This window comes from Ciconia boyciana, chromosome 6, assembly GCF_034638445.1.
Source record: "Ciconia boyciana chromosome 6, ASM3463844v1, whole genome shotgun sequence".
NCBI lineage: Eukaryota > Metazoa > Chordata > Aves > Ciconiiformes > Ciconiidae > Ciconia > Ciconia boyciana.
This window is the reverse complement of record NC_132939.1, coordinates 68,478,689-68,503,007: the sequence shown is the minus strand read 5'-3', so window position 1 is coordinate 68,503,007 and position 24,319 is coordinate 68,478,689. Positions and strand designations below refer to the sequence as shown.

The window sequence follows — 24,319 nt, the reverse complement described above, 5'->3', positions numbered from 1 at the left end:
CAGCATTCCTTCCCCCTGCCCTCACAGTGTGCTTTATCCTCTGATGTTTTTCGGGGCTGGCTGCGGCCCGGAGGGATGCAGAGCTTCTCCTTGTCCCCAGCTCATGAGGTACAACATGCTCAGACCGTGTCCTCTGCATCTCACTGCCTTCTGCTTCCACACCCACAGCTCGCAGGGCAGGTGGGGAGACACTTCAGGGTGGGGGCTGTGCTTTGTCCCTTTCTCAGGCCCTGCCATCCTTCCAGTGCAGCACGGAGCTGAAAACCCCAGCTCAGTAACTCGGTGCTTCCCTTATTTCCTTGCACGGGTTTATCTGCGTGGCCTTGAGCTCACCGCAGATCGCAGCAGCTTAGCTGGAGCACACGCTGCATCTTCCTGCGCAGCAGCACCTGCCCCCAGAGCGCGTGCTGGGGGGCTCGGGGTGAAAAGCAGGGTGGCTGCTGGGGCCGCCGCACCCCCTCGCTGCACCCTCGCTGCACAGGGGTGTCTGTCTGTTCTCTGGCAGCGCTGCCCACGCGCGAGCCTGTCCTTTGCCCCTGTTGTGAAGGCGGATGGTGTAATCGGGGCTGGCGCTAGCCCTGCCGGACCCGGCTGGCAGCAGGACGGGGTGGCTCGCCCCTTACTTTGCTGAGACAGACGAGTGGCTGTGGCTGACCTCTGCTCTGCCGCAGCAGCTCTCTGTCCTACTTCCCCAGCTGCTTTGTCCTTGGAGCGGCAAAATTCAACTTGGCTTCAGCCACCGAGCGACTCCGCGCCGCCGCCGAGGAGCAGCAGCCCTGGAGCGGGTACATCCTTTCCCTTTTTAGCCCTGCCCGGCTACCAGCGTGAGACGAGCAGATCCCAAGAGAGGACAAACCCGCTTTAATGGGGCGGGAAGGCCAATGGGTCCCAGCACCTGCTGCAGGAGAGAGGCTGTAACTCGGGCCCTGGCAGCGCCTGCTGCCCCACGGACAGTCGGGTGGGGTACAGAGGTACAGCAGAACGCTGGCTCCCCTTGCCCAAAATGAGGAGGGGGGGTACCTCCAGGCGCTGGCTGCAAGCAGAGCGGCTTTGCAGCCCTGTTTTCTGCCACACCTCTGGTTCCCAACAGCAGAGCAGGTAGAAGAGGGCTGTGCTCGCCCTGCAGCAGCCTCAGCCTCATGGTGTACCCACCTTCTCCCTCCCACAAGAGACCAAGACGCAGAGCCACGTTTTCAAGCATGCTTTTACTCCTCACCAGGCAGCAGGGGACCAGCGCTGCTGCTCCCACAGGGTTCCAGCCAAGACGGAGGCAGAAGGTTGGCCAAACGGCGAGTAGCAGGGTTCTTCCAGCGTGCTGCCGCTTGGTTCATCTCCCCTTGCCTTCAACAAGGAAGCAATGACTGAAGCCTACAACAGCAGAGACCATCAGGAACAGCCCCTTGCCCTGAGGAAGTGTCACCAGGAAGAGGAAGGCACATTTGTAGGGCAGCAGTTCTGAAGCACAGGGGGCTTGTACAATCCCTTGCAGTCCTGTTTTGGCAGTAGAAGGTGAGTGTACAGACACTTAAGTGACAGGCTGGTGGGAATCATGGAGCGGACAAGGAATTTTCCCCAAATTTATTCAGTGTCACAGTTCTTGCCCTACCTCCAGCTTCTGAAGGCAAAGAGACAGGTCGAATCCATCAACATAGTACAGCAATATTTAACGAAGTTGTTCAGAATGATCTTCCAATATATAAAATAAACTTAACATACAGTCCCCACTTTTATACAAATAAAAAAAAAGGTTTGTTTTTTTTTCCTTGTACACAATATGTCATCAGCAGGTTACAGACAATCAGCTGGGAACAGGAGGTCCAGCAAGCGGTCTTCACCGTGTAGTGGTTGGGAGTGCGATGGAATGATGGTGTTTGCCCATTTTTAGAGAACCCAGAAGAGCCGAACAGTAAAACCTTTAAGTCTCTCTTTTTTCAATGAATTCACCGCATATTTTGTAAGATGTTCCTGAAGTTTTCCAGTTCTCGAACGCTTGTTGAAATCCTGTGTGCAAGGAAAGCAAAAGGGAAACATTAGAGCAACATATGCGTCAAGCCTTATTTAAAATTCAAGAGGAAGGGACCGCTATCAAGTAAAGCTTCGAGCAGCTCTTGAAGAGAGAATTTAGAATTTCAGCTAAATTAGGTTCTGGTTCCAACCAGGCCCTTCACTAATTTCAGAGACTCTTTTTAAAGCAAACACTGAGACACACAGTGGAACAGGATGTTACCGAGAGCTCAGCAGTGATCAGACAAACCCATTAACTAGAGGTCAAGAAACAGACCATAATATTACCAGCTGTGCAGGCAGGTTGCAGAGTCTCCTCGCAATATCAGCTTGTTTATTCTGAAGGGTTTTGGTGGTTTTTTTGTTTGTTTGTTTTTGAATCGCCTACCTCATTTTCTTGCTGAACGCATTTTGCCCCTGGAGCACCAGCACGAGGGAAGATGCCAGATGGGCCTCGGAGGATCCAGCCCATGAGCACCTCTTCCGTAGAGGAGAGCTCTGCCCTTCCCAGCCACGCCAAACCTCTGTTTTAAGGAGGTTCTGAATAACCCAAATGGCTTTGGAACAAAAAGCAAGAGACAGAGGTCTGTTTTAAAAGGCTCTTCTAATCCAGATAGGTGGGACAGGAGGTTGGAGTCTGAGAAAGAGCAGCCTGGCCCCAGTCTTTTCACGCAGCAGAGGACTGCCAGGGTGAAGTTGGAGCTGGGCAGCAGAGGGGGAAGGGGAAGAAAGAAGGCGGCTCTTTGCCTGCCAGCCCTCGACTTCCTCTGCAAACGGACATTCAGAGGGTCTGTGAGTCTCCTGCATGCTGCTTCCAAAGGCTGTGTCGACACGGCACTAGAAAGGCAGAAGGAAGCCCAGCTCCCCCGGCCTAAAGGAACCCAGCGGCCGTGCTCAGGAGGGGACCACCACAAACGGCCCTGGGGAAGAGTACTTTTGGGTTTTCCAAATGTGATGGATGCGCATGAGGGTCTGCCCATTGCTGGCCGTTCACGCTGCAGAAGGTACAATCAGTAGGTTCGAAGTGAGACACAGCAGGACAGGACCCCTGAGCTTTAGCATCGGCAGCAATGTCACCCAAAGAATCCTTTGAAAAACCTGTTTGCCAGAAACTCCAGGTCTGTCAACACCACTAAGCGGTACTGTATAACCCGAGTGTCTGGCAGTCTCCTCTTGCTCCTCAAGGCCTCGTTACCCTCCTTCACTGCCAAGAACTCCTCATCCAGCTCTCCGCAAGGGCTGGACTGATGGATTCCTGCTAAATGCAACCACTGCAAACAGATCTGGGAAGGAATTGGTGGAAGCAAGAAGCCTGAAGGAAAGCTCTAAAGTGAGCACAGAACAAGAACAGCCACCCTGGTCTGGGGACAATGTGCTCCAAGGACAGTGTCACACAGTGTCTTAAAAATCACCAAATTCTTTGTCTCTTAAAACAAATGCTTCCTTGAATTCCTTACAGAAATGTAGAGTGTAAAGAAGTTGTTTTAAATTGTTCCAACTGTAGCACTCCATATTAACATCATCGGATACTGGAGAGCTTCTGTATGAGACAGTACGATCAGAGCAGGAGTTAACACCAATATTGCTGATGAGAACTGACTGTTTAAGCTTAAATGGGACGTAACACAGCAGCTTAGGTAAAAGGAGAGGAAAAAGTCTCAAACTAACCTTCCAAAAGCATTAAATAAGGCAACGATTTCTTGTCTTGTCAGCTGGAATCCATAGGAAGGGCCGCTTTCAGGTATCTCTTCTATCAGGTTTTCAGAGAAGAGGATCTTCAGCGCTGTACCCAAGCCCTGCGTCTGTGCGTGACAAACAAGAGCATTTGATAGCAGGGAGACATCCAGGGCCTGACTCGCAAGTTTAACTCTACTCCCTCCTTCATCTTTGCAAGGATTCCTGTTGCCATCATCTGAGCAGAGCAAGACCTGGATTTCACTTAACCCAGCTCAGAGAAGGCAGCAGAACGGAGCTGGGATGCCTGCTCTATTTAGCGTTACTGTGACAGCAGAGCGACCCAACAGAGGCTTTCTGTCTACATTTGACCACGTGTAAAATTCAGCGCAGATCTCGCCGAACCCACAGTTTTATAGCACCCTCTGCCTCGCTTGCCACAGGCTCTGCACCCTCTCCCCTCTCTCGGGGAGCAGCTGTAGCAGGTTAACCCAGTTTTCAACTGCAAAGGCAACAGGCAGCTGCTGCCAGGCCCAGCAAGCTGGAATCAGCACACTGCTCCCTCCCGACTGGGCTCAATAATGGCTCGAGCAGCCCTGATCTGTGTCTAGGAGCTGACTGGTATGTAAGAACCGCATCTGCGCGCACGAGTCCCATCAGATGAGGTGCTTCCAGACACGTCCCCAGCTGCTGACAAAGCTTACCTGCAACTTCCCCCACAGGCGACATTTGAAGCAGCCAACACAGTCCATTATCTTGGAAATATTCTTAAAGTGTAGCCTAAATTCCTCCTAGGGGAAAAGACATTCAAGTTGATCATAGTTATGCACTAATTAGGATTTCTTCTGTGTATTAATCCAAATCCAAGAATGTATTAATTCTGGACTTCAGGCTAAATTCAGTGGGACTGAGTTAGGGAAATGCTTCCTCAAGCGGGGTCCTCAGCAGCAGTTCCCCACTCTCCTGAAGGCACACCCTCCCGTCTGCAGTTACCCACGAGTATCCAAACCATTCAGAAAGCAAAATGAATTGGAAATATCTGATCCGGTACCTTGAGCGTACTGGGGTCCCTTTCAGATCTAGCATTATCCCAGCCACACATCTGAAAATACCCTTTAGACAGCAAGTGCCCCAAAGGGAAGGGCTGGCCAATTACCTTTAGTTTAGCAGCTTCCTTTTTATTCCCAGCAAAGAATGAGTTTTCATCAAAATGCAGTGGGAAAGACCTGAAATAGAAGGAAAAGAGTTTTATCTCTCCACAGCTTGTTTGTACAGCTGAAGTCCAGATCCACAGAAGTGTCTGGTTAGGTGCGCGAATGAAATTGATAGGTGTTAGACACTGGACATCTCTAAATGTCTTTTAAGTCAAGCTGCTTGTTTCTTAAATCTCTTGGAGGCTTTCCATTTTAGCTTGCATCTCACCTTGGAGACATTTTCAGCAATTGCTCTATGGTTTCTAAGCAATTGTAGTCTGTTTTCTACCAGACGTAAGCACTGAAGGCACAGGAGTGTGACAAGATAAATTCAAACATTGATTGCATTAGGAGACATGCATTTCCCTCTGGTTCCGGTATCTTCCATTCCTCTTACTCCAAACTCTGTCCAACAGCCCAAACCTCTGTTACCAACATATTTCAAATTTTTTTCTAGTCAAAAACACAAAGCCAGGACTGGTATTCCACAGATGAGTCAAACAGGTAGCCAATTTCAGGGCTGACACATAGGCGGTTATTAAATTAAACTCTGATAAATCAAAAAGGCAGCCTAGACTAGTAAACTGCGGGCTTAATTACCCTCTTTTGCAATTTGAATACAGATACCAATGTACTCGCAGCAATATTACCCTACTGCACAAATCACACTATCCCACTACAAGAACAAACCCAGAACCTGCCTTTCTAGGCGCTTTAAGCGAAAGGTTAAGAGATGCCAGGGTTCAAAGAGCCATTCTCCCCAGGTACCGAATGTAATTACTTGGCCAGATGGAGAATTTCCAGCAATAGGTTTTTCATTTCCGCATCGTGACTTTTATTCCCCGTGTACAGCTGGAAACCTGGGCGCTCAAAGAACGGCAGCACTTTGGATAGGGCCCGCAGCTCTATCAGGTAGAGAAAATACAGGTTCTTGAGTCTTCTGGGACCTTCCCCTCTGGTGATGACTTCATCAAATCTCTGCTGGAACTCTGTAACGTTGGGGCCCCATTTCTTCTCTGACCACGTATCTGAGAGCAAAAAAACAAGACGGGAGGCGGATGGGTATAGTTCTGGTTCAACTCCTCCCACCAGCCCAAGCTAAATGGTGAAATGTAACTCCAACCAGGGAGATCCAAGCTTTACAGTAGTCACAGCCTTTTCACTAGGCACAAATTGTTCCAGGGTCAAGAGAGGCATGCTTTTAACCAAACTCAAACCCCAACAAATGCAGAACTCCTGCAGACCTTTGTCAGTTGGTTTAAAACATGACCCAGGCTTACAAGCAAAAGCTAAAAATGGAGGCTGCCCATTTTAAACAGAGTTAAATCAGTTGAAGAGTTTCTCATCAGGTGAGCTGATTCTTTCTGAGAGCAGTTCCATGTAAGCTGGTGATAGCTCAACATTTGTCTGCAAGTGAAGAGGGCTGGACGGAAGCATCAGACAGGCTGTGAAGGTCTCTTCGTGCCTTCACTCCTGCCCACAAAAGCCCCCGACTTACTGCAGAACTCAGAAGAGGTCTCTGCTTTGGTCTGAGCGTCTGCAGAGGCAGACTGTGCAGGCCTCCTGATCACATTGCACTGGGAAGCAGCGTCGGGGCCAGAGGTTGGGAGACTCCCTAATGAACAGGGAGATCTTAAGAGAATTCCTTCTATTGTGGAAATGCAAGAGAGCAAAAGCAGCCAAGGCTCAGAGGAGACTGGCCTCTTTTCCATCATCAAGCCCACAGGTTTCACAAATATTTCTGTTTGCTCATCCTATCATGTACTTAAGATTAGATAAAGTATGTAGTGGAAGATACAACACAGTCGTATCAAGCTGATGTATTTAAAAAAAAAAAAAGGGAGAAATTTTATCTTCTAAATCACCAATGGATAACCAGCCCAAGAGGAAAGGACTCCTTCCCAACTCCAAGCTGAAGCAGGCTCTCTACAAAGTGATGACAGCACGGGCAGATGGGAATCCCTGCGTGGACCCAAGCTGAGGCAAGGAACACCTCCTCAGAGCAGAGATCATCTTCTGTAGCCTTTCACCAAGAGAAGCTATCCCTTTCTACACAAGCCAAGCACAGACACATACTTGGCTGCCTGTAGCCAACCTTATTTTCCTAATCCTCTCCGCAGTCCCAACTTGTCGCTTGCCTTTGATGTTTCTCTTGTTATTCTACCTCCCAGCTCTAACATAGTCTAACTCACATCAAGGCGAGGCCTATGTGGGCTGCAGAGACTTAAGTATAATTACTTAGTTAAATCTAAATTACTTATCCAAATTCCAACAGCTATCTCTAAATCTGTACTTGATTTTTGTAAGCTTTAGCAGAATAAAGGTGGTAGGCTTGGTCCACAGGTACTGCTCTAAACTGCCATGACTAAATCCTTCAGGAAGTCAGTCAGAACCTGCACCCCACGCTGCATGAGCAGCGTGCCACAGCCCTTGGCCACGTGAGAGACACAAATCATGTTTTCCCATCACCCTAGACTTTCAACCCCAGGGTTGAAATTTAGATTCTTCAGATAGCTACTTATGGACAAAGGCATGCAAAGGAAATGGAAATGGCATATGGAAACGGATCAAGGCTCTTGGGAAAGCCCAGCCAAGCATTTCACAGTCTAGGTGAGATTATTGCTAAACTGACCGTCATAAAGACAGGCTAGAAAGGGCCAGCCTCGATACGCAGTTAGAAACCCACTCCAAAATAACCTTGGAGGAAGAATAGAAGGAATACGTGCTGGAAGTCTTGGTACATAGCACAGTCCAGCCATTTTCAGACCTGAAGGCACATGGTAACTGCATTCCTGATTCTGTTACACAACCTGTGTGCTGAGGGAGGGAAGAGAAGAGCACAGAAGTAGGTCTGAACCCTGCTGGAACGGGCTCCAGCTAGCATTTAGCAGAACCAGAGAAGCATCCATTTAGGACTGACGCAGGAGAGCTAAGGCAGAAAGTAGCATTTACCTTGTAAAAGGTACCTGGCGCTCAAATGGATGTTGATGCTTGCATGGAGACCAGAAATGAGTCTGTAGAAAGCTCGTTTCTCTACACAGACACCTGAAAAGAAATGGGCACTTTAAGATACTGAAAGCATACGTTGTATTTTCCTCTCCTGGCTGTCAGACAGAAATCTAATCCCACCTGAGCGTGGCCAGTAACTCCCACCCACTCCCTCGCCATTTTGCATTCATCCCAGGAGGAGCAACCGAGTTTAGAAAAAGGATTACCTTTCAGCCACTTGTAAAACGTATGCCCTGGAAAAAAAAAGGAAAACAAGCACATCAGTTTGAGACGCCCTACAGCAGCAGGAGGGCTTTAACACACTGTGTCATGTTTTAGGCCACTTCTTTGGCCACACCTTTCAGAGCACAACAGGTTGATACACAAATGAGGCAGGGCAGTACCCTCCTCTCTGCGGCACAGGAGAGCAACAGCCACAGAGGGGAGGGTACTGCCCAAGCCTGATGCCCTGAAACCACCTCTGAGGCGGTTTGAGGCAGTTTCAGGACCTCTGCCCGCTGCAGTTTGCGGAAGCAGGGAAAGGAGCATCAGAAGAGCATGAAAATAGTTTTCCTCCTCACCCTTCTGACCGATGCTTTTATAACACAGTGTGGCACCAGCTAAACATAGCACATGGTCTTTCCCACCCATCTCAGCACAGGCTGAGGGGGCAGAAATGCTACAGAACGGCACAGCGTAAGGGGAAATAAGGACCACGGATCACTTTTCTCTTCTGGCCAGGATGGGGAGACAGGTATTTTTATTAAAGATAAAATAAAATAAAACAGGGCAACCAAGCATGTACAATCACACAAGCCAGTGTTTCACACTACCCCCTACTACATGCTTGAAAGTGATCTGGAGGACATAAACACGGATTTGGAGATAATTTGGAGACAAAGCCATGCTGTATACACAGGCTCAGTGCCGCAGGGGGCACACAGCTCCAGGGCACAGCCCTTCGCAGATGCGAGCCCTGCAGGGCCTAAGGCAGCTGGGCACCCAGCTCCTACCAGCTGTCAGAGGCTGCTGGGACTATGAGTCTTGTCAAAGCTCCAGCCTGAGAGCTGCTTTCTCAGCAATAACAAGCGCTGAAAAAAAGCACAACGCAAGTCCTGTTCCTGAAGGCTTACGACACTTGAGTGACTACCTTCAAATGGGACTTGTACTCTTAAAAAACTGCTGGTGCTTTTTAAGGTTCTGCACAAGGATGGGCTGGTCTCAGGGACAGGGAGCTCAGGGGGATCTCTCCACAGGGTCCCGAACACAGAATTTCAAGACAACTTCTGATTTTGCCTGAATAATGAGAATAATAATAATTTTGCTAACCAGGTGCATTATGGAATGGGAGAGCTCATGACAGCATGATAAAGATGCCACATTTGTTTCTGTTATCAGTAAAAACAAACAGAGTGCCACTCACCTCCATCGTCTCCTGATGAAAAAAAAGCATGAGTGGTGCAGGGAGAGAAAAGAGAAGATAAAAATTACACATGACCAAAATTAAACTGCAAAGCACAAGCATTAAGATTGCTCTGTTAATCTGCTCTGACAAGAGAGCAAGCCTCTCCAAGGAGGTTTAGAAGTGTTCTGAACACAGAAAATGTCACCTCAAACTGCAGCAGTGAACACACCAGATGAGCAATGCTACTGAATAACCTGACCAATGCAGGAGGGATCAATATTTGCAAAGGAAGTAAAATCACCACATAGCTGAAGCAGAGACCAGCAAACAGGGGACACAGGTGTCTACCTCTGCCAGGGATCTCCTGTATTACCTCTGACAGGATACTCAAGGACCCCATCCCTGTTTCCTGCCGTTTATTAGTCGTTTGCAATAACTCTCGCAGGTATCAGGTCAGATCCTCTATTTTCATGTCTTCCTGCTTCCTTATCTGCAAAACAGCAGTCCTTTCCTCTCCCCTCAACGTACCTGCGTTATTTCATTCAGATCTTGTCCTAAACAGAGGTGGTCAAGGGAAGCACTGATATTTTAAAGGACATGGTACATTTCCTTCACCAGTGCTGCTCCTGAAGTGCCACTCCTTTGCACAAGGGTCAAGGGAAGGGGGGAAAGCACCTACACGGTTTAGGGAAAATCAAGAGATCACCCCAGAGGGTACTGCTGGAACTGTGTTCAGGTCAGACAAACAGGGAGTGAGGCTGATGACGTTCTAGATGTCAGGGCAGGATGGGGCATCTGGAGACATGGGGTCTCTTAGCAGCCTGGGGCAAGAAACTCTTATGTTTCCAAACCCCTTCCCTACTCTCATTTACACTGTCTAGCCTTAGCCTCTAGGGCAGAGTTTCTCTTACTGGATGGTTTCCACAGAGGATCCCAGCCAGGTTCTTATTTCAGTCCGTCACAGATGGTTTGGCATTGCCGAGTACAGAAACCAGGGACCCAGGAGGAGCTCAGGGTTCAGTCCTGCCAGTCCCTCCAAAGCTCACGCTTCTTCCAGGCGTGGAGGATCAGACTTCCTTTCTCCATGGTGGGTGCTAGAAAAGCACACTTCCAGGTGCCCTTGCGTTAGCCATAAAATTCTACACTTCATCAAGAGCTACAACATATTTCTCATTCAGTAAAAGTAGCTCAGAGAGCATTGACTGTTCCTGGAGCTAGGATCAGCATGCTACTAAACCACTTAGTGAGATAAATAAATGACTCACCTCTACCAGATGCCAAAGGTCTTTTTACATTCTGAGGCCTAAGCGTAAAAAAAAAAATTCATTTAAATAAGATATGTAAATAAGCGACTGTCTCCTTGCTGTGCAGAAACACAGCGCAGCAGAAGTAGTCACTTCTCTGCAGTCAAATAGCCTAAGGAGATCTAAGAACCCCTTCTGTGCTTTAGCTTTGCTCAGACAGGAAAGGGGTAGAGCAAAATGTGGCTTTTTTTTCCCCTCCTTTCTTTAGAAAGAAAGAACAGCTAGGAAAACTTGAGTGTCTAGGTGCTAGTGGACATTATCCCATGGCCTTGGTGCAACATGATACACTAGTACGAATGGGGAGGAAATCACTAGGGAGATCAGAGCAGGCAGGACTACAGACCAGCGCCCACCAGTACTGTGCCTCAGCCCCAGAGGTACCCACAGCAGAGTTCAAACCGGCACACAGACTGGGGAGAGAGCTCCCTGCAATGGCCAGGGAGGACAGGACTGTGTGCCCAGGACCACGTCACACAAGAGACGTGCACACCCTGCCAGGCTGCTGTCTCGCCACACTGCAGTGCTTGCGCCGGGAGCCTACACCAGGGCAAGCTGTGGTCCAAAGAACAGCCAAGGGGGGCTCACGGGACAGCCACATGGCCGTCCCCTCCTCTGACAGCCCGCACTGCACAAACACTGCTGCAAAGATAGGAGGATGGGGATTAATGGAGCAGTTAAAGCACATGCAGCCCCTCTGCAAAAATCAGTGCCTGCAGGCTTGTGGAACCTGTCTCCCAAAGCACCTACTTGAAGCAGTTTTCTTCATAAATACTGTTCCAAATTTTCCAGGCATCCGGTCCTTTGTAGCCAGTGTAGCGTTCGGGATTCAGGAGTAAATCCACGTACTCCGCGTCAGGAGAATAGATGTCTGCAAAGCAGAGTGCTAGGTCAGTGACAAAAACTTCTGAAGGAAAATGACATCTTCCAAGGCTGGTCTAGCCACCCCTTTGCATACTGAACAGTCTTGCCAGCAGAGAGACCAGCTCATCCCTCTCCAGAGAGGCAGGTGCATAATATTTGCTATGCATCAACCCATTGCAGCGGGGCAAAGCTCTCTGGCCTTCAGAGCTATTGGAGCGCAAGGCCACTGATGGCAAAGCAAACTCTGAGCATGCTCCATCCAAACTGCTAACTTCCTAAACACAGCAAGACCCTGACCAGCAATGAAGCTTTGTCAGAAATATTTGCACCATGTTATTTTCAAAATACTGAGGGCGGGGGGATGGAAAAGAGAAGAAATGCTATATACGTTCCAGGCTTGCTGAAATATTACACATTGGCCTGGAAGTTCTGCAGAGGTGCTTAAAATCCCATTACAAGACTTGTCAGATCAAACAGGTCCCTATACCATCAGCTTCGCAGAAGCTGTCTGAAGAGTCATCGTGCCGTGTCCACTGGAGCACTGCCTGCTGGGCTTCCTTGCTGCAAAGAAAGTGAAAAAAGACTATCAGAAAGAACACGGATACTAAGTTCTCTTCAAGACAAGTACGGATTGTGGAAAAAGAAGTCAAACCTCAAAGAGCCATCAACAGCTCCAAGTCTCTTGGCTTCTTCACATTCTTCAGCAAGGTTATTGGCTTCTTCCGAATACTGGGTTGAAAAGCAAAGGGGTGGAGAGAGAGGGGGATTTAAAAAGTGGTTTTTCTGCTGTTAAAATTCTGCCTTTAATGCACTAATCAGTTTAAGCATCAGAAACACTTTTATGATTCATCCCACCCTGTATTTCCACAGGATGTCTGTAGATATTCAGAGGCTTCTTATGCAATTGTGATGATTGTTGCAGGGACTCAGAGCAGCCTCTGGCACTGCCATAGGAGCGTTTTGTGCCTGACGATACCTGCTCTTGGAGAAGTCTCCTAAACTGCTCTGCATCGGTGGAGGGGAATACCTGACTCCAGGACAGCCACCTCAAAGGCTCTATAGCACGCCAAACACTTGAAGAGGGTAAAAATTTAGCCACGAAGCACATCCCGACAAATACTGCCCATCTGATTAAGGCAGCTTTTATCAGCTGCAGTGACACACAACTGGTCCTATAAGCTGCAACATTTTGCGCACACAGGCACACCTACCTTGTAACTTCCAGATCTGATTCCATCGGGGACTTCGTCCTGAAAGACAAAATTGAGCATGTGCTACATGTGGGGCTGATGAGGCCTTTCAGCCTAATCTTTGAGAAAGATTAGGAAGGTTAACACAGTTTCTAGAAGTTAGAAGGTAATCAAAGCATTCAGCTTAGCTTTCAACACATCCAATTTCTGGCTCCTCCACAGACTAAGGTTAAGCAATATTCCTGGTGTTTTATTTTGATTTTTCGCAAGACTCCTCTTCTCCAAAGGTCGAGCAGCGTTCCACGGCTGCTATGTCAGGTTATGTTTTGCTTACCCAAGCACAAGGTTGGGGAAGCCAATATAAACTTCAGAGGAGCTGAAGTTGCCTCTGGTCAGCTGATGTCTGGCATCCTGTCTCCCGGTGATGCCAGCGCTCCTGGCGGGAGCCCAGGCGTCTCCTTAGATATTGCAACTCCCAGCCCCTCATATGCGTCATTCAAAAACTTCCCTTTTACCACTCCATCACATAATGCCAGGCTTGCCAGCCCTACACAGCCTGAGCAGTACATACAAGACAATCAGGCCCTAAATTCTCTTCAACTTCCATTTCCTCCATCAGTAGGAAGGTAGTAAAACCACTTCTACACTGCAGGAGCAAGTACTATGATGGCAAACAGCATAGGAATAGAAAAATTAAGCAATTAGAGTTATTTTTGTTGCTTTCAGAATGAAATGGACCCAAATAAAAAAAAAAAGCCCACCACAAAAAACCAGCACTGACACAGTCAGTTCTTAAAATAAGAACAACTTCTAGCTAGTACTAGTGTAATTGTAACATTACTCTGTCACACTGGTCATCATCATTACCAAAACCATCCTTTTTAAGGAAAAAAAGTATTTAAACAAAATTCAGGGTTATTTTGAGAAAAAAAAAAATCATCATTCTATTTTGGGTTTATAGTAGGTGCTTTTTGAAGACCAGAGGACTTCAAAAGGAGAAGCAAAGGACACTCGTTTGAGGGGTAGGGCAGTTGCTGAGAAGACAAATGAATGTAACATACCTGAGAATTCATATAAAAATTGATGCCCACACACACACCTGTACCAGATTCTTTCAGTGTGTCATATAAGCTTAGGTATTTTTTCAGCCAACAGCTACACTACATCAGGTTACCACAGAGTTAGCAGGTAAGGGGAACAGACACCTGCTTCACTGCAGCATACTTTAAATCATACATGAAAATAAACCAGCGAGTTGGAAAAATGCATGCAAGTAGCATCAGGAGTCCTCTTTCAACGAGAGCACCCATCGCCCTATCAGCATGGCATACCCCTGCGCACCTTTAACATAGCCACTGACTGCTCTAGAGACCCAGGAATGAGAGCGTAGGATGGTCTGTGCTGGCTGCCAACCCACAAAGCCAGGCTGGGTGGCATTGTCGCCACCTCTGTCAACCCAGCAACCAAGTTCTGATTCACTCACTTTCTCAGCCCCTTCTTTTCAGGCAGACACCTGCAGTCAAGATGTCTTCTTTTAGCTCAGCTAACAAAACCATTCTGTCCGGGATACAGGGACAAGAGTGTTTGCTTTTGTACTGAGAAACAGAGGATTCAGAAAGAGCCATTTCATGCAAAGAGAGAGGGCTGGAAAGGGCCTAGTCAAATCTGTCAGCCAAAACTGCAAATCAGTGTAGCTCATGGGCCAACAGGGTGAACATCCTAGCAATTAACACAAGAGGCACTTCTTGTAACAACGGTGGATTTGCCCAAAACCCATCTCATGAATACCAAAATAAAAGAGGCACCAGGACAAGTTTTTGGCCATTCACAAAGGGTCAGCTATTAAAAGCCTAGCCTTTCTTTAAACTTTCAGAATTTAGCATTTTGGCCTTTCTTATGCATACCAGTACTACTGCACCTAAGAAAGCTCGATCAGAGCCACAGTTTTGCTATAGCTACAATAACGAGAAGAGTAAGTCATTTGTCTGCTTCTTCCTCTTGGTCTGCAAAAGCCAAATATAGAATAGAGGTAAAAGAATGGATTTGGTACTTACAGATGGGCAGGGCTTTACGGCACAGTCTCTTATTCCACAGTGACTGTTGTCATTCCAAAAAGGACAAGGTTTCTTTAGGTTTACCTACAAATAACATATTATCCTATTACACATTTCCTCCGTGCAAACAAGCCAACCTTCCACACCACAGTTTAACAACACACATCTTCAGCGCCTCAGCGCAAGACTTCAGAATAACAAAACTTAGTGCGAGGTTGAGTGCAGTGAGAGTGGAAACAGACGGCGTTATTTATCTTAAAGTTGATGACACTCATTCACTTGTGTCTCATAGGAGGTGTGTGTGCCCATGCAGCCTGGCCAGGACTGTTTGTGGTAACACAGAAGACAAGTCACAAAGGCCACCGATTCCTAATCTCATCCTGAGGCTCCTGTTAAGCAATGACAAACTGGGTTTTGGCCAGGTGGTTTGTATCCTTTAGGAGCCAACAGTTACTATGGGGCAATCTTTGGCCTTGGAATATTGCTCATGTCATTCTCCGTGAATCTTAGGGGAAGTTTGCTCCCCATTGATTTTGTTTTCTTGTTTTGGGCATCTCGGGACTACAGCCTGCCTCCCTGTCAGAGGAGCAGGAAGAGGATGTGCTGGAGCCTGGCTGCCATCCTCCTGTGGCCAGAGCGCAGGTCTTCTGCTGTCAAGTCATCTGTGTTCTGGACTTGTTGGTGTGCAAGCCTTCTGGGCTTGACGGGAACAAATAATTCCTTGGTGTTTACCAGATTGATTGCTATCACTTATGTCCTTGTTATCAGTACAGGTTATTCTTTTAATCCTTGCTTTGCCGTTTCTTCTGGTGCTTTCACACACAGCCATTCCCATTCCTGCTTCATTCAGACCAATCTTAGTATTTCTGTTACAAATCCCAACACTGGCAGGGGAAAGGAAGCTTCTTTAAGAAGTCCTAGTCTTTCTCTTCTGTGAGTTGGTACCAAGTACCATTCTTCCAAAACAATTAACATTTAACAAGATTTTGTGGGTTTGGTAGAGAGGGGGAGCAGGGAAAAACAGCTCTACCCCAGCAATTTTATATATAGGCCTGTTCTAGTTTGCAGTGCTGTGAAGTTGGGAACTTTTTAAACTGTTCTTACAGAAGAGTAAATACTCGTTTTGTCTGTGGAAACAATCAGGCAACAGTCACTGTTCAGTATCTGTATGCAGCAGAGAAAATACTGCCCCATAACCCAAACATGCTCAAACAAACCTCACATTTAGTCAAATACATGCAATCGCACTGAATGGGAGCAGAATCCATCTAATGACAATGGTCTGGCAGTAACAGTAACATCAATTCACCTGAATGTCTGGTAACTAAACCAGGCTTTCCATGCCAATGGGGTGACACTATGAATACTCTCATTATGCCACGTGGATCTCTGGTCATCAACATTTTTGAGCCACAGCTCAACAGAAGAAGTCATTTCGTGGGTCTACTGCTTAAGTTCTTAAGAGGGAAAAATGCATAAGAAAAATCTTTAAAATCGTGCATCTTCTAAGCACGTTGTACCACATTAAGATTCTCCTGATAACAGAGGAGTCCCACTTACTGACTGCATTCTTAAAAGATCAGGATTAAAATGCAGGTATCTGATTTTAAGAAGATCAGTGATAACTTCAAGGAAGATTAAAAAAAAAGCAGCAGCACACAAAATAAATACAATTCTTGTATGAGAAAATTACCTTGTAGTATCTAAAATAGTCACTTTCCAGAAGTTCGTTCAGTCTAGGAAAAAGCTTGTAGTTGTTGAAGGCATCAATGGTTTCTACATCACAGGTGCAGTCATCTAAATGACCAGTAACCTGCCGGATAAAAAAAAAATCCCAAACAACCAATATGAACAATTTGGCCAGTACTTTTTAATACTGCAGATAATAAAACAATTCACAATTTTCTTTCCTTTTACCAGTGAGTCAACTAGTTAAGTTTAACCAGAATTAAACAACATTAAACCAGACTGTGCTGAATTGGCAGAGAACTTCTGATGCATCCTTTAGGATGTGTCCTGTACTTGTTGCTTGGGGACAGGCAGTTTTATTTGGGAACACTTTTCCTCTAACACATATTGATATATTAGAATTCACTGATGTCCAAGTAATAGGCATCAGACAGACACTTCCATCTCTAAAAAGCAGATATGACAGACACATTCGACTAGATTGCATCATACATGTACAGAAAACACACAGCCCTTGTCCACACATCAAACGCAGTTGTACGGATCACAGATACTTCCGTCAGGGCCAAATCCAGCACGACACAGGATATCGGCTGCTGTAACAGCTGTGAGCCATACACACTGCCAGCTCAGGCTCCCGTTTGAGACTAGCCTTCTCAGTATGCCACTCCTGGCAGGATGGCATACAGGTGAGAGCTGGCATTTGCATAAGGGACCAGTCAGGCAACAATAAGGCCACCGAAGATTACAGCACTCAAAGAAAGTCCTTGTTGTTAACCAACTGCGCTGCAGCCATTTGTTTGATTTAATCAGAACCACAGCAACTGCAACAGTCTCTCCTCGCCTCAGAGAGCCATTTGGCAAGAAAACATTTGTTCTAAATCTGATGGAGAAAGCCAATACTTCTTGCATCATCCTGAACAACTCAACAAGCTGTGTGCAAGCCCTGAAGAAAAAATAAAAGAAAAGGAAAAAAAAAAAGGTAGCACAAATTCAGCTACGCCTTTCTGACACGTAGTTTACTGTCTGGATGACAAAGTTGCTGCACAACGCAGAAGTAGTTTTGCTTCCCCCACACCTCCGATGAGTACTTGGGGAAATCACCCTGGCCAAAATGAAGTATTACTACTCATTCACTCTCAACAGCACGCCAGGGATTTTTCCTGGATGTTGATGTAGCAATACAACACATGGCAAGGTGCCATTCCCCAATATCAGATAAATTCAGGATTTTCAGACCAGACAGTTGTTTTAAATCAATATTGTTGATTTATGAAGCAAAGAATGGGATGTTTGCCACAGTTTGTGGTAAGAAACCCTCTTGCCACTTCTGTCTCAGAAAGCCTACAAAATCCTGGTAGCAGCCAGCACAGAAATGACGTACCCCACACTATTGTTCTAGGGGGTCATGTCCAATCTCTGCTTTCTCTCTGCACACAAGAAAGCTCGAAGCAGAGACAAGCAGAAGAAGCCTGGAAACACCGGCATGGGCAGCTGCTGTGAAGTGTGACAGAGCACACTGCCCAGTGGTGGCATAAAAGCTCCCCAGGGGAGGCCAGGACAAACAGGTAGATGGGGGATGCACAAGACCTAAGAAGGTGCTGGACTGTATTTAAGGGGCTTCCCCTTTTGTTACTTCTAAAGCACTCAACCAGCCTAAGGGTTGCTGAACACTGTGGGACAGCGAACAGAAGCAGGTATCGCCCCTCTTGCAGGAAAGGCAGCAGATGACCCAAGTCATAGGCATCTTGGCAGTCAGAACCAGGAAAGGGAGTAAAAATCTGCAGGCCTCAAGGAAAAACCTCCCTGATTCCAAAGCAAAGGTGCTACTCCAACCTTCACAATAAGGGCAAAATATATTAGTATATACAGAGAGAAAAGAAAGAGCCACGTGAGAAACATGAGCCAACTGCCTTGACGCATTTCTGGAGAGCCATTATCTGAATTATTCAGATAGTTCAGTAAGACCTACGCATCAACTTAAATAAAACCATTATAATTACTACAGTGGAAATTAAGGTTCCTGCCCTCCTTCCGAGAAGGAAGGCAGAAATGGAGCACTTGCCCTCAGAGCACATAGTCACACAAAACGGGGAAGGGGGGAGAAGAATAGCCTGGATTACGCATAGAGCACCTTCAAGGCAAGTGCAAGCTTCCTCCTGCCACCCTGGACAGAGGGGGAAGGAATCCAGGCTCTAGATCCAGACTGCTGCATAGCAGGAATTAGAATTTTGGAAACAGCTTTTTTCAAAAGGGCTTTGATATTTTGGACTCAGCCACACTGATCTAAGGGGGAGTGAAGGGAAATCCATTAGAGAGTGTCAGAATGCCCCCTCCACTTGAGCAAATAGTTTTTGTTAAGACACCTTATTTGGAGGCTCACTTCTGTTTCTTGGGTTCACACTGAAGCCCACCGCCTCATCCTCACACAGGTACCATAATGTCTCATGCATTTTGCATGGTAATGAAGATTAACAGCATAGCAATTAAGCTTTCCACTAGCCTGAATCACCCCTGTAAAAAACAGCAGCGATTTGCTAATCCAGTTACACAATTTAAAGCTGTTTCAAAATTAAAAAAAAAAAAAACACCACCAACAACAAACCACAACAAAAAACCAACCAACCACATTTCTTATTTCTTGGAAACCTGGCATCCTTTGAGGCAGGCAGCTTATAGATTCGGTCTAAAAGTGGCCTACAAAAAGATTTGTGGATAATCTTCAGCTGCTCTCTGTACCCACGCTAGACAAACGTATCACTCCAAGGAATGACATCCCTGTAAGAGGTAACATCGGAGCACCCAGCCAGCCCTCAACTGAAACGGCACGCACCACTCGCACCAGGCCTGTCTTCGCCATGTCTAGTGACCAATTCAAGCCAGAACCAACCTGGCAAAACATCATCCTGAAAACAATCCAGGGTGAAGCACTGCAGATGCTCCCACAATACTCAGGAGTAGATGAGGGTCATGCTTTGGAGATCTCCAAATATCCGCTGTTTGGTTTAGAAAAACAGCGGTGGGGAGATCAGCCGCAATGCCACCAAGAACACGTCTGTGAGAGCAGCACAGGCAAAGGGGAAGCACTGGGGAAAACTTGAGCTCTGCTCAAGTCAGAGGGAAAACTCCTTCTTCCTCCAAGGATTTCAGTCAGACTGTGCAGAAATGGGCAATTTCCTTAGCCTGCACATGGCTAATAAGGTATCACTGGCCTGCTTACCTTCCTGCTCTGCCTCCTAAGCCACCGGGCCGCTGAGAAAAAAAAAGCTCAGCCAGGCCTGGTGACGCCACCTGTATGTGCCCAACCTACTACAGTTCACAACCAAAGGAGCACAGAAGACAGCATCAAGAGCCAAGTCTCCTCAGAGACCAAGATGAAAGCCCCAGTGATGCTACCACCAAACAGCACGGACTTGCTTTAAGACACAGGGAAGCGGGCATTATCAGACCACTTAGCAGGGCATGGTCTTCGTCCCAGAAGTTCCCTCTTGCTCCGTGACCACCTGCCACCCCAGAGCCTGTTTCTTTCAGCCCTGTATGCAGCCAGAGACTCACTTGTTTTGGACTTCAATTCCTGCTGTCAGAGCAGTTGAGCTACAGCATGTGTCAAACATGCCCTGCAATGGGTGGTGCCTTAAAACACTTTCCTCCCACCTCCCCAAAATATTTATCTACATCTTCAGCCTGTAGTAATTAGAACAGTTGTTTAAGATGAAACATAAATTGATCCAGTCCCAAACACGTGCTATGTGCTTGCTGGCATCTGTGAACCGCTGAGCGGCAGCGATGGGCTGTGCTCCACCCAGCAGGGGTGTGAGAGCCTGGCATGAGACCGATGGGCAGGGCTGGGTTGGCCCAGTGGGAAGAGATGCAACGGAGCCGACGGAACAGACGCGACACAAGTGGCTCCAGCTGCTGAGCAAGCACTGAAGAAGGCGTTCGGCTGGTCCTCCACAATAGCCGCTCTCAATCCCTTAACACTGATGTACCCGCCTCGTGCACGTAACACGCGTTGAAACACCACCACACGTGGACTCCGCATAATCCTTGGGTTTGGCCTTGGCTTCAACTTCCTTTACCTCCATCCCAGGCTCCCGTCAGTCTGCTCTGCCCTCCGCTGCTGGTCTATCTCCCCCCACCTCCTTCTGCTTCCCCCAGTGTCACAGAAACGCTCCCTGGGCAGTGGATTTAGGGCTTTCTTCTCTTGCTACGGGCTCTGTCCCAGACTCATACACCACCATCTACTGCACAGCTGGGCAGGAAAGAAGGCAAACTCTTCTCTGCATCTCCCACTTGCAGCTACAATAGGGCACAGGGAAGGGAATACTACAGTGGCAGAGGAGTTGCTTTTAGCCTGTACCAACTTCACTGGCAGCTGCCTGCTCTTGTAGACAAGCCACAGCAGTCCTAGGCTCATGGCAAGCCAATGCTTTCCCTGCCGCCCCAGCAGAAGCTTCCTTGCAGTTGCCCTGCACAAGTGATTTGTGGCTCTGCCTGCCTGTGGCACTCAGTCCAGCTAGGTCTCCCCTTCACCCTTGCCAGCGCACTTGGAGCAAGTAGCTGGCAGCCAGGTGAGGACAGTCGTGCCCACCATCTGCCCTGGAAGCAGTATATGCCAGCCCAGCTGCTTTCCCCCCTATCTTTTGCCCAGAAAACAAGGACTGGGGCTTTCAGAGCTCACACAGAAGCAAAGCTCACATGGAGAGCCTCAGGATGGGGTTAAACCACAGAGGCTGAAGTGCTGTCTGATGGCACCTCCAAGGATGTGCTAACCAAGAAGGATCTGCAGCTGCTCTGCACTTGGAAGCTACCTCCTGAGCCACCCCACAGAGATCAGGAACTGTGCTAGGTATGAATTCCTGCCCCGAAGGCTGTTGGGTGAACACCAATTCAACAAGAACACAAGAGTGGCTTGAAAGTCTGTTGAGGTAACAATGAAGTAACTCTCAGTGCCTGGACTCACCCCTAATGACAGCATACTGACCACAGAAATGCCCCCGCAGGAAACCAGCCCTCTGCCAGACCAGAAACCTAGCCAAAATCCCAGTCTGCCAAACACCTGCAGCACATCAGTTTAATGCAGCTACATCAGTCTGTAAACAGCAAACAAGCAATAATTACAAGGAACACAGAGAATTGATTCATGGCTGACTACAGCATTAATGCAAACAGGATCAGCTGGGTGGGGGACGAGCTGCCTGTAAAGTTCGAGGGAACTCCAATATCGAAATGTTATTCAGCGCTAATGAGACAGATTGGGAAGCAGAAACAGTACGTGAAACTTAAGTGTTTTTAGTAACAGATGGATGTATCTAATAAAAGTTTCAGGACTGGTTAGCAACCTCTCTAAGTAAATGAAAAGCTAAAATAACAGTCAAAAAAAGCAGGTGAGGCATTGCTCTCAGTAGTACAGACAAGAGCACAACTCCCATTCCAGAATTATGGCCTGCTTAAGTCAGTGTTTGAAATACTGCTACAGCAAGCGCTCTCAAGAGCGGCCCTTGTCAACTGACCCAACATGGGCTGATGGACAAGTCAAAGCTCCCTACGTCAGGGTTTCTTCATCTGACAAGCCCATGAGACAGCAAGAGATGGTTCACAGGAAGAAACCAAAAGCTATACCCAGGCCTTCAAGTATATAAACAAAGGAGGGTAAAACACACCATTTAAGGCTTGCCCTATATTTTATTTGGTGGTAAATAAAAACCACCAGACCAATTCTGCACAAGATGATCAGCAGACTATTTTTTACAAAAAGATGAGGCAGCCCTCGTGTGTGTTTTTAAAAGGTTAAGTGGTTAGTAAGGCTAAGAAACACTGCCCTACGTAACACAGGGCTTTCCCAAAGGCAATAAAGTCTGGAAAAATCTTGAACCTGAACACTTTTACTGAAAACTAAACCAAAGCATACGCTACTCCATAAACAAGAAGCACGTTGCAACAAACCAAGAGTGTACAAAGTACAATGCCAGTTCCGCCTACCCAAGGAAAAAAGCCTGCAAGCCATTACTATGCCAGAATGCCAGTTCCTTTAGTGGTCAGGGCTTCTTATCCCATACCACACTCCTGACTCAGACCTTGATCCTTAGGAGACAAATTTCACTGTTGAACAGGAAGCGTACAAGCAAAAACCCTATAGAGATAGAGAATCACAATGGGTGATTTTCAGTTCTTTATCAGCCTAGCTTGTATTTACCATTTCCACAGGAAACTGTCAAGAGCCACCCAGAAGGCAAAGCCAAAGCCAAGGGCACAATTGCACTTGTTTTCTTTCTCCACCTTCAATTTCTGACTCACAATTAAGCACTGGATTTTTAATACAGCAAGAGGGAGCTCTACAATAGCTTCCTTTTTTTAAAAGGCAACAAAAATAAAGCACTAAATACGTTCTACCATCTTCATTCCTTGATCTTGCAAGTGTGCTTGCGCAAAGCTAAGTCAAAAGGAATCTGCATAGCCACCATTCCCCAGACCCAGCTATGTGGTCTGATCTCTTGGTCGACTATACTCAGTTCTCTCATTGCTGTACATCAACAGAAGTTCCACACGGAGTGCACCGAGTTCCACACGGTAATACACCTGGCATATCAGCAAGGGGAATTAACCCTGGAAGAGCTGGAACGAGTGGGGCAGCCCAGCTCACCCCTGGGCATGGCAGGGTAGGATAGCAGGCACACCTGCTGCAGCCACGCTCCCTTCTGGAGAGCAGAGTCGGGAGGAACAGCAAGGCAGACCTGCAGGGGAGGGGATGAGGCAGCTCCCAGACATTATAGTAACACACATCCCTGAAACATCCGACGAGAGGCACCTAGGTGGTTAGGGAAGAACTGCTCCCCTAGCTGACACGCTCACCTTTCCTGCAAGGGGCAGGGAGAGAATACAGTTAAGAAGGCAAGGAAGAGGGCACGGGGCTGCTCAGCGGGCAGAAGTCACCCTCCGAGTCCTTTCCTCTAGGCTTTCCGATGCTCGGAGAGGAGCCGAGGCACTGAGGCACCTGCACCCAGCGATGCTCACGGGAGGGTCCGCACCCCCCGTGCCCGCCCCGAGGGCAGGAGCCCCAGTCCCACGCAGAGAGTGCCGCCGCCACCGCCCGCCCTGCCCTGTCCCGTCCCGTCCCCCCGGCAGAGCCCACCTGGCAGAAGCAGCGTCGCTCCGCCGCGCCGGGCGGCCCGCGGGGCACCACCGGTAGTAGGAGAACGGCGAGCCCCAGCGCCCGCAGCAGCAGCCCACTGTCCGCCGCCATCTCGCCGCGCCAGCACCGCCGCCGCCGGCTAAAGCAGCCGCGCCGCGCCGCGCACCGCCCCTCGCCGGGGGCGCGGCCGCCGGCGGCTACGCGCCGCGCCGCACGCAGCCTGGCCCGGCCCGGCCCGGCCCGCGGGGCTGCCCGCTGCGGAAGGGCGTCCGGGTCCTCGCCGGGCAGCGGGGAGGTGGCCCGGGAAAGTTGCCCAACTTCTCGGCCGCGGTGACTCACTCGTACCGGGATGGGGTGGCCCTGCCGGGAGACGGGCGAGAGCCAGCCCGCGGTGGGGGACCCACGTCCGCAAAGGCGGCCCTGATGTGGCCACCCAAAGGTGGCCCTCTCCAGCGGCCCGGCACTGCAGTTCTGCCTCCTGTACCAGCGCAGAAAACAGCCCGGCGTCCCGAAGGAGAGATGTGGCCCGGGCCGGTCTTCTCCCGGCAGTGCTCTGGGTGCTCCCCGGCCCGCACGGAGCGAGGGGTGGCAGCTGGCCCTGCTCCGGGGGACGTGCTGGTAATGGGGTACCTGCCCACCCTCCGAGCAGGAGGGCGAGGGTGTGTGGAGCGGGGGCACACACAGGGAATGGCCCGCAGCCTTCGCTCAGCCCCGTGTCCTCACAGACCCACGGGCCTTTTGTCCCGGCTCTGGCTGCTCAAGGGGCACGTCCGGGTTCTCCTGTGCCCACAGGCCGCGGTCGCTCCTTAATCCATAAACTCGTAT

The 24,319-nt window shown here is 48.5% G+C and overlaps 1 protein-coding gene across 1 annotated transcript; it reads right to left on the bottom strand.

The window, feature by feature from the left end:
- Window positions 1–1,563: 1,563 nt before the first annotated feature.
- ERO1A (endoplasmic reticulum oxidoreductase 1 alpha) lies at window positions 1,564–23,867 on the bottom strand. The gene is made up of 16 exons (XM_072866201.1): window positions 23,495–23,867; window positions 16,367–16,486; window positions 14,674–14,757; window positions 12,641–12,679; window positions 12,082–12,158; window positions 11,917–11,990; window positions 11,316–11,436; window positions 10,530–10,567; window positions 9,283–9,294; window positions 8,087–8,113; window positions 7,824–7,916; window positions 5,653–5,899; window positions 4,835–4,904; window positions 4,383–4,469; window positions 3,673–3,806; window positions 1,564–2,001 (listed from the first exon to the last, which is right to left on the bottom strand). Exons 1-16 carry the CDS (start codon window positions 23,603–23,605, stop codon window positions 1,941–1,943), a joined length of 1,395 nt encoding a protein of 464 aa, XP_072722302.1. The 5' UTR covers window positions 23,606–23,867; the 3' UTR covers window positions 1,564–1,940.
- Window positions 23,868–24,319: the final 452 nt, after the last annotated feature.

What these genes read in the sequence shown, in the direction of transcription:
- ERO1A (XM_072866201.1), bottom strand. Translation starts at nt 23,605, where the DNA reads ATGGCGGCGGACAGTGGGCTGCTGCTGCGGGCGCTGGGGCTCGCCGTT. An exon ending in TCAGATCTGGAAGTTACAAG is followed by an intron (nt 12,159 to 12,640) that starts GTAGGTGTGCCT and finishes TTTTCAACCCAG; the next exon opens with TATTCGGAAGAAGCCAATAA. An exon ending in CAGCTTCTGCGAAGCTGATG is followed by an intron (nt 11,437 to 11,916) that starts GTATAGGGACCT and finishes TCTGCTTTGCAG; the next exon opens with ACATCTATTCTCCTGACGCG.